Genomic DNA, 14,198 nt, shown 5'->3' on the forward strand with positions numbered 1-14,198 from the left:
CAGCTCCCTCTTCCCCTCCACACATTTCTTCCAGTGCCCTTGTTAGCTGAGCAGAGTCCTGAAAAGCTTGCCAGGGGTGTGGAGTTAGAGTCTGTGCCTTTGCTGCCCCTGAGCCAGCCCAGAGTCCTGCCGAGGGGCACCCACCCCTCTGCTGGGAGGTAGGATCTGGGTAGAGGGCTGTGTTCCTCAGGCAGGGACTTTCCCTGGCCGTGCACACAGGTACGTCCCGGGCACTTACCACAAACAGGAGCAGAACAATGCTCCTTCCCAATGTCACCCACTGCTCACCACGGAAATACCCACCCCTTCTCCTAGCAGTGCTGCCCAGGGAGCCCCACGAGCACAGCTGGTAGTGCTGAGGTCCACCTGCTGAGCTGTGCCGCCAGGCAGCCCCAAAGCCCTCAGAAACCATTGCTGAGGGGAGTTATACAAGCCAAAGGGTCTTCCCTGTCCTCCTCCCTCTGCCCACCCTGCTCAAAATCTCTCTTCCTCGCATTGGCTGATGAGCTCAGGCATCCACCTTCTCTCACATCTATCTCACTTTTCTCTCTAAAGCCCACGTGGAGGATGCCCGAGAATCCTCTCAGGCAGTCCCACTGCACAGCGCTGTGGATGTGAACTCCTGACCACACCATGTTAAAGGAAGTACATGGCCTGTCCCTTCCGAAACAAGTGTTTCAGAGAGCTGAGATCGGCTGTTTGGTGCGGTGCCTGTTCTCCTCCTTTGAGGAAAAAGGGCATCTGGCCCTCACATAAAGGTATTTTGCTCTCCGGTAGGGACTGAGTTTGCTCTTTGGAATAACCTCAGGTGTAGTAGAGACACTGTCACAGTCTGAGTGAATACTTTCTGAGAGAATTGCCAGAGTCCATGTTTTCTCTGACAGAAGCTTCCTTCACAGTTCTTTTATACAAGACCAAAAGAAATAAACAAATCTTCTTTCTCTTAGGTCGCCTTGCTGGCAAAAGAAAAATGAGGGACCCGGGGAGCTACATGGAGAAAGGGGAATGGGACAACTGCACATCGCCAGTGGAGATTCGTCTGCTGGGAATGGGGAATATCCCCACTCTCCAGACACCGCTCTTCCTCCTCTCACTCATCATCTACTTGGTGACTGTGGTTGGGAACATCCTCATTGTTGTGGTGGTCATGGCAGACCAGCTTCTGCATACGCCCATGTACTTCTTCCTGGGCAATCTGTCCTCCTTGGAGATCTGCTACAGCTCCACCATCCTGCCCCGACTGCTGGCCAGCTTCCTGACCGGGGACAGGACCATCTCTGTTCATGGCTGTATAGTACAGTTCTACTTTTTTGCTGCTTTAGCATGTACTGAGTGTTACCTGCTGGCAGCCATGTCTTATGATCGGTACCTGGCCATATGCCAGCCCCTGCTCTATGCAAGCCTCATGGCCTGGAAGCTCTGTCTCCAGATGGCAGCTGGGTCTTGGCTAATGGGATTCCTTATCTGCACAGTAGTCACTTCTTTCCTATTGCAGTTGAAGTTCTGTAGCCCCAAGGCTATTGACCACTTCTTCTGTGATTTCACCACTTTGCTGGACCTTGCCTGCAGTGACACCCGGGTGGTTACAATAGTAAGTTTTTTTCTGTGTGTCCTGGATGTAGTCTTCCCCTTTCTGTTCACACTGGCATCCTACGTGTGCATCATAGCTGCCATCCTGAGGATCCCATCGAGCGTGGGCAGGCAGAAGGCCTTCTCCACCTGCTCCTCTCACCTCACTGTTGTCACTCTTTTCTATGGCACCCTCATCATTGTCTACCTGATGCCCAGAACGGCCCCTCTGAGGCAGCTCAACAAAGTGTTCTCCTTTTTCTATACAGTCCTCACACCCTTGGTCAATCCCCTCATCTACAGCCTGCGGAACAGGGAGGTCAGGGAGGCCCTCAGAAAAGCACTCAGGAAAGCTCTGGCTTGCACCCAGAGCTCACAGCAGTTGTGCACTCTTCTCTAAATAAAGCTAATAAAGTAGTGCTGCTACAGGTGAGAAATGTTGCAACCGTGTCATCTTTCTCTAGTGAGAGCAAATTCATCTGGGGTGAAGTGCGAGCAGACAGGGAAGGAGGATCAAGACCCACAGTGCTTTCCTGACTCTGGATTCCTCAGATATAAGGAATTCCTCTGCTGTGAATATTTGCAGGGAAGAAGTTGGTGCCTCAGCCCGTAGCCCTCACTACTCTTCCCTCCAATGGAAATGCACATACTAGTAGAGTTGCCAAAACACATACTGGTGTCTCCTGTCATTTGTGATGGCCTCGAGTCTCCCAGACATCAACGGATTCCTGGGAGACAGTGAGGGGAAACAGTGAAGGGAGCTGCTGGGACCGGTGCTGCAAGTGTGCACTGTAGGCAGTCCGCAGGGAGTCTGAAAGGGCCCCTGATATCGTGCATGGGCAAGGGCACTCATGCCTGCATGCAGGGACTTCAGTGCCAGCCTGTCTGCGATTCAGCCCACGCTGAGTGCGATGGGCACATTCCGGGTGCCTCTTTTTGTGTGTGGTCTCTCCAGGGAGCCCAGCAGGTCAGCTCAGGTGGAGAAGGCTCCTGGGTCAACAAACAGCCTTCGGTGAGATGAACTGGAGCCCAAAAGCCCCACGCCTGAAACTTTGTAAAGCACTGCATTAACCTCCAAATTCAGTATTGGGGGTGGCCCTCAGAGGAGCTGTCAGTGTCTGTGGGACACCTCTCCCTGGCAGCTTGTCTGCAGGGGATCCCTTTCTATTCCATGGCCGTCAATTCAGCCGGGTCAACAAAGACAGGCCTTTGACCCTAAACAAATCTTGACAAACCCTTTGTTAGCACCTCGTCTGCCTCTGCACGTCTTCCTTCACTTTCTTATCCATGGATGCCCGCTCTCTACCCTGGAAAGCTAAAATGGGCCATTCCCTGAGGTTCAGTCCTAATCTCAGCTGTGATTAACCATGACCGTGTGCTGGGATTCCATTCCAGTTTTGGAGATTTTGGAACCTGGTTACAACAAAAGAGCAAAGAGGAAGGTGTCTAGCATCCACGGCCAATGGCAGGCAGCAAAGGACATGGACACCTTTGCTGGGAAAGGTGAAAGAGGGAAAAACAAAAGGATTGCCATTCTCACATCACAGGGCAACATACCTGGCACCCACTCTCTGCCAGTTGCTGGGTAGCTTGTCCGTCTTTACACACAGGGCAAGGAGATTAGCACTTCCAGAGAACACCTGCTTTCCCCCTTCCTAGGAGGACATCTTGGACCAAGACGCACTCTGGTCCCAAAGTGCCTCTTGGCCTTCACTGGCCACAATGGGATGTAGAGAACCGGTTCTCTCCATGCGGTTTTGTCTCGACATTGCTGCTGCTGCTGCAAAGCCGCTGCTGCCAAGGCGCATTGGGCAATGCCGCGCCGGGGCCCCCGGGAGCCGTCCGCGAGGTAAACAACCTTGTGCACCTGCACGAGGTAAAAAGGGCGCGAAAAGGGCAGAAGGTCATCTCTAGGGCACGGACTGCACGTACTCATTTGCCATCTGCGCATGAGCAGGAGACCCCCAGATGCCCCAGCCCGTTTCTGGAAGGTTCCGAGAGGGCGGACTGCGCGTGACAGTTAATCTGCATGGGAAGCGAGGAAGCACCTTCCAGAGGTGGGGCAAGAACCTATAAAAACTGCAGACTGGGTGAATGGGGGGGTCGGGGGGGCTTGCTTGGGACGACTGAAGAACTCGAGCGGAGTCAGCGGAACCAGATGGGAGCGTCCCGCCTCTGCCCCCCACCCCCGCCGCCGCCAAGACTCCCAAGAGAAGAGGACCAACGGGATGCCGCTGGATCCACGGGTGGTGATATCTGTCTTTCCCTCTCTCTCTCTCTCTCTCTCTCTCTCTCTCTCTGTCTTCCCCTTTTCCTCTCTTTTTCCTAAACGTGTGACGCGAGACGTGTCTAGTTAGTTGATTCCATTTTGCCTTAATAAATCTTAAAAGTGGTTGGCTGGTGTCGTTTTCACCTTAATTCAGTCCAAGGGCATCACGAACTTGGTCGCTGGTCCTAAGGGGAGGGAGGTCGTCCTGAAAGACTCCCTTCGGGCCTTGACAGTCCCCTTCCCATTTGTAAAATGGGATAAACATGCCAGCCATGTAGTGTGCTTTGGAATATTCATCTGTGTGAAACTTGCTATAGAAATGCCAGGGAACTTTATTGCTGTGACTGAATTGCTTTAAAAAGTGTATTAATATTCCTGCAGCACTGGCTCAGCTCGTCAGAGGTATTAGCAGTCACTAGAAGAGGCCGTGATACACCTCTTATTTGCAAACACGAGCACATTTCTATGCTCAGTAGTGAAATTCCTCCTTAAAGCACAAGGCGGTGCTGGTGCCCCTTTTGCTGTAAGAAAGAGGCGCAGGAGGGAGCCCTGCAGAAACCCATTGCTGAGTAGTATTCCCTTCAGCACAAGTGGATCAGAGAGCAGACTCAGAAGTACCTCATCTCTGGTCAGAATATTTTGCCTTGTGATGCTCACTTTCCCCATAGACCCACCCCCTTTTTTTTAAAGGATTTTTCAAGCTAACTGCAGATTCTAAAACTGAATTTGCTAGTCCTTCCTTCCCTCAGTAGAGTTTAGTGTGTAAATGCAAGAGTAGATCTGAGGCTGCTTTCTGGCAGTAAACTCTCCCACTGCAGGCTGCAGATTTCATTTTTAGCTCAATGACTGTCATCAAGTGGCACTACCTATCAAACCGTGGAAATCTGTAATTCCAGCATCAAAAAAGCTTGGTCTGCAGAGCATTCAGGCGTGGAATCATATGAAAAAGGTGACTCAACTTGGCCCTTAAGGTATGGGTTGATTGCCCTACCCATCCCAGCTGCTGCCGGGAGAAAAAAACATCACACCCGCATAGCTTTTTCTGGAGTCATTGAGCACAAAATCCCATAGTGCCTATTCCTTTTCAGGACAGGACCAATAAAGTAGTTCTTGTAGGACAGCAGGTACCTACTTCTAAGACTTTCTTGTAGATTAGTAGGCTCTGTGGATGCAAAGAGTTCATCTGTACCAGGACGTTAATCTGCCAAGCCACAAAAACTTGCTTTCTCTGCTGTTAAATAGACTAGACTAAATTAGACTAGTCCTCCACATGGTTTTGGTCTGCAGCAACAAGGGCTTTCCTAAGCAACTCCTGAGCAAACTTTGGGACTTAGTGAGCAGTTTAGATGCAGCCGCTCTGTTCCGGAAGTTAGGAGACATAAATAATACAGATATGGCAGTTTGTTCCAGTTGGCCTCAGGGATATTAAAGCTCTGCCGCTGTTTAATTTCCTTACATAGATGTACCATGCTACATCCAGGTGGAGGCACTTTGAGTACTGCTAGAAGTGGAAGGCCTATCTGCTGTGACTTTTTTCTCTTTCTCTATCCACTCATGTTTACTGTTTTATTTTGTATTGCCTGTTTCTTACAGCTTTCTCAGACTCTGCCAGTAGAGATGGTTTTGTAACAAACAGCACAATAGACCCTGACCTGATTAGCCTCCGCTCACCATAGAAATGATGTTAAATCAGACTTTGCTTTTGACCTGAAGTACCTCTATCTCCCTTTTCAAATTACATTAGGTTGGAAACGAGAAGGGAAGAGAATGTGGCAAAAAATCATGCAGTAACATGTCTCAGGCAAGACTTGCCATGCTTTCTTCAGTAATATGTTGTGATATGTTATTGAGACTTAATTCTGAGGTGGAAAGTTAAGTATACTGATGTTTGCATTCTGTGGTTAGCGTTTCTCTAATGGAGCTGGCATCTGTATTTTTTTTAGAGTCCTCAGCAAGTGATTAGAAGAAATATAGTCTTGAAGAAAAATCCAAATCTTCCAGGAAACGTGTCCATTATATGAAGTTTGCGAAAGGTAAGAGGAATTTTGTTGCTGTTTCATAACCTCTAGCCAAGATCAGAAAAACACATAGGTCAAGATGATCCGTTACCTTCTGCGGTCTAAATTTGGCAAGTAAAATCTTAGTTTAGAAATACCCCCTGCAGCAGCCTGCTTAAAGCTATAATACGCTGTTCCTTTCTTATTCTGGGCAACTTTGGATAGCTTTAGGCTAATATTGTTGAATAAATCAATTTTTGCCTGTAGGAACCATCAGCTAAGCAGAGGAATGATAAATATTCTGGGTGATGTGTGCGTGGGCAAGCAATGAGAAGGGGGATGCAAAGCTGATAACATTTATTTGGGCATCTGTACAGCACTGTCCTCTGCAATCTCCAGTAACCCCTGCTAAGAGATCTGGTGGATAAGATCAGATCAGATGGATCAGATTAAACCTGCATGGAGGAAAAGGAAAGCCTTCTTACATCTACCAGATGTGAATTAGGGTGAATTAGGACAGGAATCAGTGGCCAAAAAAACCAACAGTGGAGTGTGGATGATCAGCCCTTGCTACCACAAGAAACAAAATGAAACTAAATCAAACAAGAATTCAAGCAAAAATAAGGACTATATCAAAGTGCCAAGATTTTGTGGCTAGTGGATAGTCACCTGCATGTGTCAGGTATGGCCAAAGTAGGAAGAACCATTTCAAGGCGTTCTTCCCCCTTGGTTCAAGGGGGGAGCAGGAAGCACAGCTTCAACTCCAGAGTAGGTGATAAGGCCTCAGTGTTGCCACTGCACCCATGTTTAGCCAACTAGAAGATAAGTGTGGTGGTTGCCTAGGGTCCCTTCTCCCATCTTAAAGCAGGCGTATGATAGATCACTTTCCAGAAATGCCCGTCTTTTCCTACTGACTACAGTATGGATCTAGACAGCTGCCTTAGGCTAGATGTCTGCATTAGGACAGCTGAAGTTTGGAGACCCCAGCCATCTACACTGGTTGTAGCAACACAGACAATGGTTGAGCTTTTACCCACAGGAATCCCACAGGATCTTTTACCTACCGAAGCCAAAAGCCATGAAAGGTTACACATATCTTCCTGAGAGATTCACTCTTCACCTATTCCAAGTCATTGTCTCTGAGTTGCTTTCTGCACTAAGGACCCGGAGTGTTTTATGCCAGCTTGGTTTCTGCATGTGCTCGCTGGGGCTGGAAGTATCTCCACTTGGTCAGTTCCTGATCTTTGATCTCACACAGAAAGAAAGAAGGGTGGAGGATCCACTGAGTTGAGTTTTCCCTCCAACACAGTGCTCCTGTCCCTCAGACCTCAGACATCAGTTTTTGATGTACCTCTTATAAACATTGTTATAAGCACTCTTACTTGTTAATTGACATTACCTGGTCTATTATGAAATAGCAGAATTCACTGACTGAAAGGGGAGCAAGTAATTTAAAAGAAAAAGAAGTAGAACTGAAGGATGTTCAGACTATGGCCGAGTAGCTATTTTTTAATTAGAAATCAATGCCATTTAACTCTGCTTATGTTTAGCAGGGGTTCCTGGCTTACTGCAGTCACCTTTGGCCCTTCTTAGTTAAACGAGCTTTAAAATAGTAGAAGCGTGAAAATAACTTGCTAATTTAGTCAAACAGGTTGATCTTACTTTATAACCAACCAGACTCTGAACTAAGGAATAAAACAGTAGTCAGAAAATAATCAGGAATATCTGAGGCTGAAGGTTAAATCACAGCTCCAAGAAGAGTTTCTCAGCTAATCTCATAACTACCTAAAATACAGGCTTACAGCAGAAATGACCCTGTCCCTTGAAGAGTAGTACAGAAAGGAATTTAGTGCTTGACTCTGCAATTTCTATCTCTTCAAGTTGTCTTTACTCAGGTAAAATGGATGAGATTCATCTCACTTCATGTCACCGACCGGAAAGTTAGACTTGACAAAGTTGTGTGAGATCTGTGGGATGAATCCCTAGCCTAAGGTGCCTGTCTTCTTCCACTAATGGTAGAGGAAGCTGATGTAAAGAGGTTAGACTAGGCACTTTAATTTTTAGACAGTGAAAGTTCAGTGGGATTTACCACTCTTTCAGCTTCTCTCCCCACTCCAAATGGCCAGGTAGGTAAATACATGATACTCAGATAGGAAAGGCTGCAGAATTACTTAGAAGGTATGTTTTATATTGAAATAAAACACCCTCATATTTTAGAAATTGCATCTGTAATCTTCGGCTAAATGAAATCCCAGCCAGAGGCTAAATGAGGTTGAATGAACATTATGAGCTCAGTGGGGATAAAGACAAACGTTTTTTCAAAGATCTTCCATCCCTGTCTCTTTCTCTTGACCCCCTCGATTTTATTCCTAACACTTTTGAGACTGTAAGAAAAAGCATGAGTTCAGCACAAGAGCAGGATGATCTTGGCTGTGCCAGCAGCCACACATCAGTCCCGTCAGACACCACATCCTCCCGTCAGGCCCAGCATCCCCACTCAGCTCTGCCTTTGCTCCTCAGTTCCTCATTGCAGCAGCTGTCCTTGTAGAAACCCACCCCTCTCTCCAACGCACCTCAATCTTGGCCTGAGGAGCTCCTCAACATGTTAAACCTGCCAGTGCACTGGGTTGTAGAGGAAACTTAACAAAAACCCTGGTCAGGAAAAATGCTCTTCCTTTTAAAGAGGAAAGGCTCAAGGATTAGACACACACTTTCTCATCACGGTCTTCCTCAGTCTTGGGTTTTCATTAAATGGGAAATTTCTCTCAAAGTTTGATCAGCCGCTGGAAAAACAGCAGAAGTGTGGAGGCATGTGCTAGGTGTGCTAGGCAGTCTGTCCTCACTTTTATTTAGTTGTTCTGAAGCAAAAATAAATTTAAAAGACAAAGAGAAATTCAACTGGGGAAAAAAATCCTGTGAAAGATATACCACCTCTCTTCCCAAACTGTAAGCTTAAGAGAACCACAAGCCTAACCCCAAAAGGCTGAAAAGTCAGGACCTCCATGGAGATTTCTTTACTGCCTGTCCACAAAGTCCTCAGATACTTAGATCACAAGTTCCCAGGCTAGATCAGAAGTAGTCAAAAGCTGGTAAGACAAGTGCTTAAAACTGGACTATCTGAAGCCCTGGGAAGTTAGTCTGTGAGGCTAGTTGAGAAGGGTAAGCCTAGTTATTCTAGAAAACATTTAAGACCTCTAGCTTCTACAGTGATTTTGCCCCCTAGAACTTAATGTCTGAACTTCTCTAATGGAGCTGGGGTGGAAGAAGGACAGCAGGAATGTTGGCTCATCCTTACACAAAAGACTTTGCTGCACGACTAGCAAAAATGGCATGCAATGTCTCCATTGTGTTAGTTTTTCTAAGTCAAAAAGTAGTCATGGCAGTACAGGTGGGATTCACTTTGGTTTTAGATGTTGAAAAGCTGACTGTAAACCTGTAAGAAAATCACCCTTGGCTCCTTTTGTCGTCACTGGAGAGAAATAGGCACCTCCAGACAGCGATTCATCTCTTTTACTTCAGCTATCTCTGCTAGGATGAGTGGGTATTACTCTTCAAGAATCAAAGAGAAAGTTGAGGGTCACTATCTTGGGCTTGGAAAGTTAACTTTTCAATATCTAAGTCAGATAAAGTAAATCTTAACAATAATATTCATTCTGTCCAAACTCTTAAAAATTTGTGGATTTCTGAAATTTTCAAAGTACTGACACATTTTAATGCTGTTCTAGTCCATCTCAAAATTATTAGTCCTTCTTGAAATAACAGCTATCCTACTTTTCCTTCATTCCTCCATTTCTAGGTCCCTCTGATCTTGCCATCCAAGCACAAATGCCAAGGCATCAAAACAGTTTCACCCCAGCTATTCCTGAATTGCCTCCTTCGTGGTGCGTTCTGCATGTCCGCTTGCTTAGCTGTGAAGTTGTTCTTCTGGGGTAGGAGCTCAGCATTTTCCTTGAGTTAATCCCATGCGGTGGGAGATTGCCAGGGCTGCACAGTCATTTGTATCTCATCTTGATTATTTCTAAAACAAAAACACCCCCCCAAATCCGCATGTGGCTTGGAATCACAGGGCATGGACGGCATCTCGCTTTGGGGATCTCGTTCATGCAAAAGGCAGATCATTTGTAATGTTAAACGCACAAACTCAATTCCCAGCTGTGGGAGCTGAACACCAGGCTGCCTGCCACAAACAAGGCTGTGAAGCCCAGGCCAGACAGTGGTGGATGGGCAAGAAGCAGCAGTTTGACAACACAAAAGCATCTTCAGACTCGAGGAGCTCGGTGGGGTGGCAGAATGCCGCAACTCAAACACACAGTCACGTCCCTCATCGACCGGTTTTTACATTTCTTTAAGTGTCAGGGTTTCGACAAAGTTTTCATGCTTTTTATTAAGGCAAAAGTATGTGCTTGTGAAATTGATGTGTTATTTTGTAACTGTTTAAGAAAAAAAAATGCATTTCAAGCTAAAGAGCCGTTATTGTGCGGGGTTTTCTCTCAAACAGGTGCATACACTTAACATCAGGGACCTACTACACATAACAAAAATCAGTGATACAGTTACTGTAAAACCAGATACACACCTTTTACTGTAATACTAACTTAAGAAACCTTGCACTGTAATAGTTATTATTAAAAAAACAAAAAAAAACCAACAACAAAACTCTTGTCAGAACTGATTTTGTATCTTGGATTATATCTGAAATTTTAACATTTTTGTATACTTAGCATGTCAACGATAGCATCCTCCATGGTTAATTTCCAGGTTCTGTTTCCTTTCCGTCTAACCAAACACATACATTGCTACGGGATGTTGATGGGCAGGATACGGCCACGGGAACCAAGTAGGTCACCCCCGCTCTTGTCAGAAAGTTGCACTCAAACAACCCCAGCAGACGGAAAAGCAAAGACCCCAAACCGTTTTGATGGTTCCCGATGCTGTTAACAGCTCCCGCTGCCCCGAACGTGCGACCAGCAGAACCAGGGGGCAAATCCTGAGTCATTTCTTTATCCTGGCGTTGTCCTGGCCACGTTGGCTGTCCAGCTCCATCGCACAGCAATGCATCCTGAGTAGGTAGGAAATCCAAACCAACGAGATAACTTTGCAGTCACTAAGTTTATTGATTTTTTTTCCCTTTAAAAAAATTTTTTTAAGTAAGATGTATTTGGAATCAGACAGCATGGTGTTGCAATTCTTTCTATTTTTAAATACTAATACATTCTGTGTGTAAAGTCTTGTTTCTCAGCTAAGAAAATCTTAAATGTGGAGCTGAGTTTGAACCATTTTTTTCCTTGTTGTACCGTGATTTGGGAATTCTTTTGATATAATTCTTTAATTTGGTAGAAGATTTCCCACACCTTCTCCCTCCTTCCTATCATCATTTCATATTTTTTACAAAAGTGAAAACAAACAAACAAACAAAGGAACAAATAATCTTTTTTTCTCTCTTTAGGCTGTGTAATGTTGTGTTGTCCAGATTCTGTATAAAAATATGTATATGATGTATCTGATATTTGGCAGCAAACAGCTGCAACTTTAACCAATATAATTAACAAAGAAATGCATAATGTTGGTGTTTTAAAAAGTAAAAAAAAAAAAAAAGACCTAGTTAAGATGTTTGTGTAAACTTGCATGGTTTAAAATGTACTTAGTGCATTGAGAAATGTTGTTAGGGTCCTAAGTGAAAGGCTGGTTTACTTTTTGATTCTAATGGTGATTGGTTTGTTGATCAGAATATCCCCTATACTTTATGTCTTAGTTTATTTAGCATATTTATTTATTTTTTTCTCAAGATCTAGCCTAGTGTATCTATCTATATGTAATACTGTTCCTTAAAACCAGGTTGTGGAAACTGTGTTTCGTCCGGCAAAAATGATGTTTTGCATCACAGTTCTGATTCAGTTGCATTCCATTTAATTTGCTGTGAAGTCCAGGTTTGACTTTCCGTTGGGATCTTATTTGCCAGCTGGGAGATGCTAGAGGCCAGGCTGCGAGTGCCACTAAGACAAGGATGAGCCGAGCGGCTTGCTCCTGTCAGGCACCGGCATAAGAGATCAGCATCAGGCCTGGCAGTCTCTGACAACGGAGGGGTTTGAGGGCAGGATTTGCTCCCTCCTTAACCAAGGCTGGGATTTTCCTCTCGGCAGCATGCGTTTTATCAGGATCACGGCAGGCATCCCCTGGGTTTTCTCCCAGCTAATGGACAAATCTGGCTTTTAGCGACAGCTGTTTAACGTTGCTGAAATAACGGGGCACCAACAGTGGAGTGTGGATGATCAGCCCTTGCTACCACAAGAAACAAAATGAAACTTTGCAGTAAGCTCCATGCTCCCTTACTGAAAGCACAAGCCCTCCATGTTCAAGAGCAGCTTGCTCTGTGCCCTCCAGAGCTGAGTCTAACCCGATGAATATGATGAGAGTTAGGACCAAATGTCGAAACGGGGAGTCTGTGGGCGATGGTCATGGTTAGTTTTCACACCTCCTGCCCCCACCAAAGTTCTCTTCAGTTTTTCTCCAGGCTTCGTTTCTGCTGAACCACCAGAACGGGGACATTTTCAAGCCTCCAGCAAGGATTGCAGCAACACCATCAAAAGTCATGGGCTTTAGTGACTATTTAACAGCTCCTGGGGTTGACCTCCCACACCGGTTAATGCGGACACACTCTTGTCTCTTAATGCCTGAAAATCTCCAGTGGCCTTTCTCAAAAATAAGATAGAGCTCGACTTAGATACATAGAGCTGTTCATTTCCATAGTGCTTTTCAACCCAGAGGGTCTCAAAGGGCTTTTCCAGCATAACACGATCTTACTCATGCAGCCTATAAATGGCAGATCACTGTTACTCAAACGCAGCCAGCTCTGGGGTAGAGCCCGCCCAAAGTCCGCCAGCTCACGCAACTCTATGCAACAGTCTAGCGCCAGAGGTATAGACCACACCTTCAGGGGAAACTTCCCTAAGAATAACAGGCCCAACTCCTGGCTAAGTGCACACTCTGACCAGAGAGGACAGGTCGGCTCGTTTCATTTTCCCCTTCTGGGTCATTCCACTCACTTTTCCCGTGTTCCTGCAGGGCTGGGCTATGGCAGATGTCTGGGTAACCTAAGCTTCTCCAGTTTGCTTTCATCAGCTTTTTCTTTCATAAAAGCTTTTAAAACATTCCTTTTGAACAGGGGAACAGGCAACAGAAGTCAGCCCATCCTCTGCTCCAGACACAGGACAATTTCATCCTCTCTTTCCTTGTCTCCCTCCTTTATACATAGCTATTGTCCAATTAACTTTCTCTTGATCTTTTCTGAGCTCTACCACTTGTTTTAAACCATAGTCACTCTTTGGGTTTGCTGCTTCATGGTGTCCCACTAAGCTGGTTTTAGTTCAGAAAGAAATAAACAGCACTTGACATTAGGCACTGGCAGGAATCCTTGCCTAGAGTACAGATACATGGATTGTCCCGTGGCCAAACCGTACAGCTTGGTGGATACTGACTTGAGGGCTTCATGCTGCCTACAAACCTTGTGATTCGTTGCAGGACTGGCTGCATCCCTGAGAAGCTGCTTGTGGCGGTCACCTCCTCAGCTCAGTAAGCAGAAGTGATCTGCTTTCCTTCTTACTTCGCTCCAGATCCAGACATTCTCCCGTAAAAGAGTGGAAATGCCCAAACAGGATTCTTGGGTGACAGGAGAAGATCACCTGGTTGATGTTTGATGGCATGATGCTCAGTGGATTTTTTCCCTACTCTTTAAAAGGGATTCAGTCAATCCTGAGTCCTAAGTCTTTACATAGAAAAGCTCCAATGAAAATGAAGTTTTGCTTTCAGAGGCTGCAAGATCAGTTACTTCAGATCCCTCAGGGTAGTAGGCAGAGCATCTTCAGATAGAGGACATCAATATTCAATCCCTTGCAAGGGCCTTTCTTAATAGTCAGGATTTCACATCTGGAAATCTGGCCTTCCGTGTCTTCAAGATGTCTGGAAAAATGAGCTGTGCCCTATTAGGAAAGAGCTTATTCCTTAAGAGCTGCAGTCTGAAGGTATGCTCTTGCAATGTCACTCTCACCCTTGGTCTATCTGCTCCTTTATCTCCCCAAATACCTTGAGGGAAAGCTGGCTTTTAGACCAGCGTGCTGCAGACCTGCCAGCTCAGCACTCAGTGGCACATCTTTGATTCCCTTCCCAGTTAGTCTCTGATGGTCAGTCCTTCTCCCCTCTCTCAAGACCAGCATGAAAATGTTTTAATGTAAGTAATTAACCATACAGCTGATGTAAATTATCGGAGTCCCACTGAAATAATTGGAGCTGTTCTAACACTCACCAGCCAAGGGCATGCCACAGCTGCCAGAAGGATATTCATCTTCTAGTTGCCTACCAAGCTTTGC

At 45.8% G+C, this 14,198-nt stretch overlaps 1 protein-coding gene across 1 annotated transcript; it reads left to right on the forward strand.

Moving 5' to 3' along the window:
- The first annotated feature begins 991 nt into the window (after positions 1-991).
- On the forward strand, positions 992-1,969 carry LOC112996815 (olfactory receptor 9G19-like). Its single transcript, XM_026122502.2, has one exon. It carries the CDS (start codon positions 992-994, stop codon positions 1,967-1,969), a length of 978 nt encoding a protein of 325 aa, XP_025978287.2.
- The last annotated feature ends 12,229 nt before the right edge of the window (positions 1,970-14,198 follow it).

This window comes from Dromaius novaehollandiae, unplaced genomic scaffold (assembly GCF_036370855.1).
Source record: "Dromaius novaehollandiae isolate bDroNov1 unplaced genomic scaffold, bDroNov1.hap1 HAP1_SCAFFOLD_30, whole genome shotgun sequence".
NCBI classification, from domain to species: domain Eukaryota; kingdom Metazoa; phylum Chordata; class Aves; order Casuariiformes; family Dromaiidae; genus Dromaius; species Dromaius novaehollandiae.

Bases quoted from the DNA above. Each gene is read 5' to 3' on its own strand.
- LOC112996815 (XM_026122502.2), top strand. From the start codon at position 992: ATGGAGAAAGGGGAATGGGACAACTGCACATCGCCAGTGGAGATTCGT.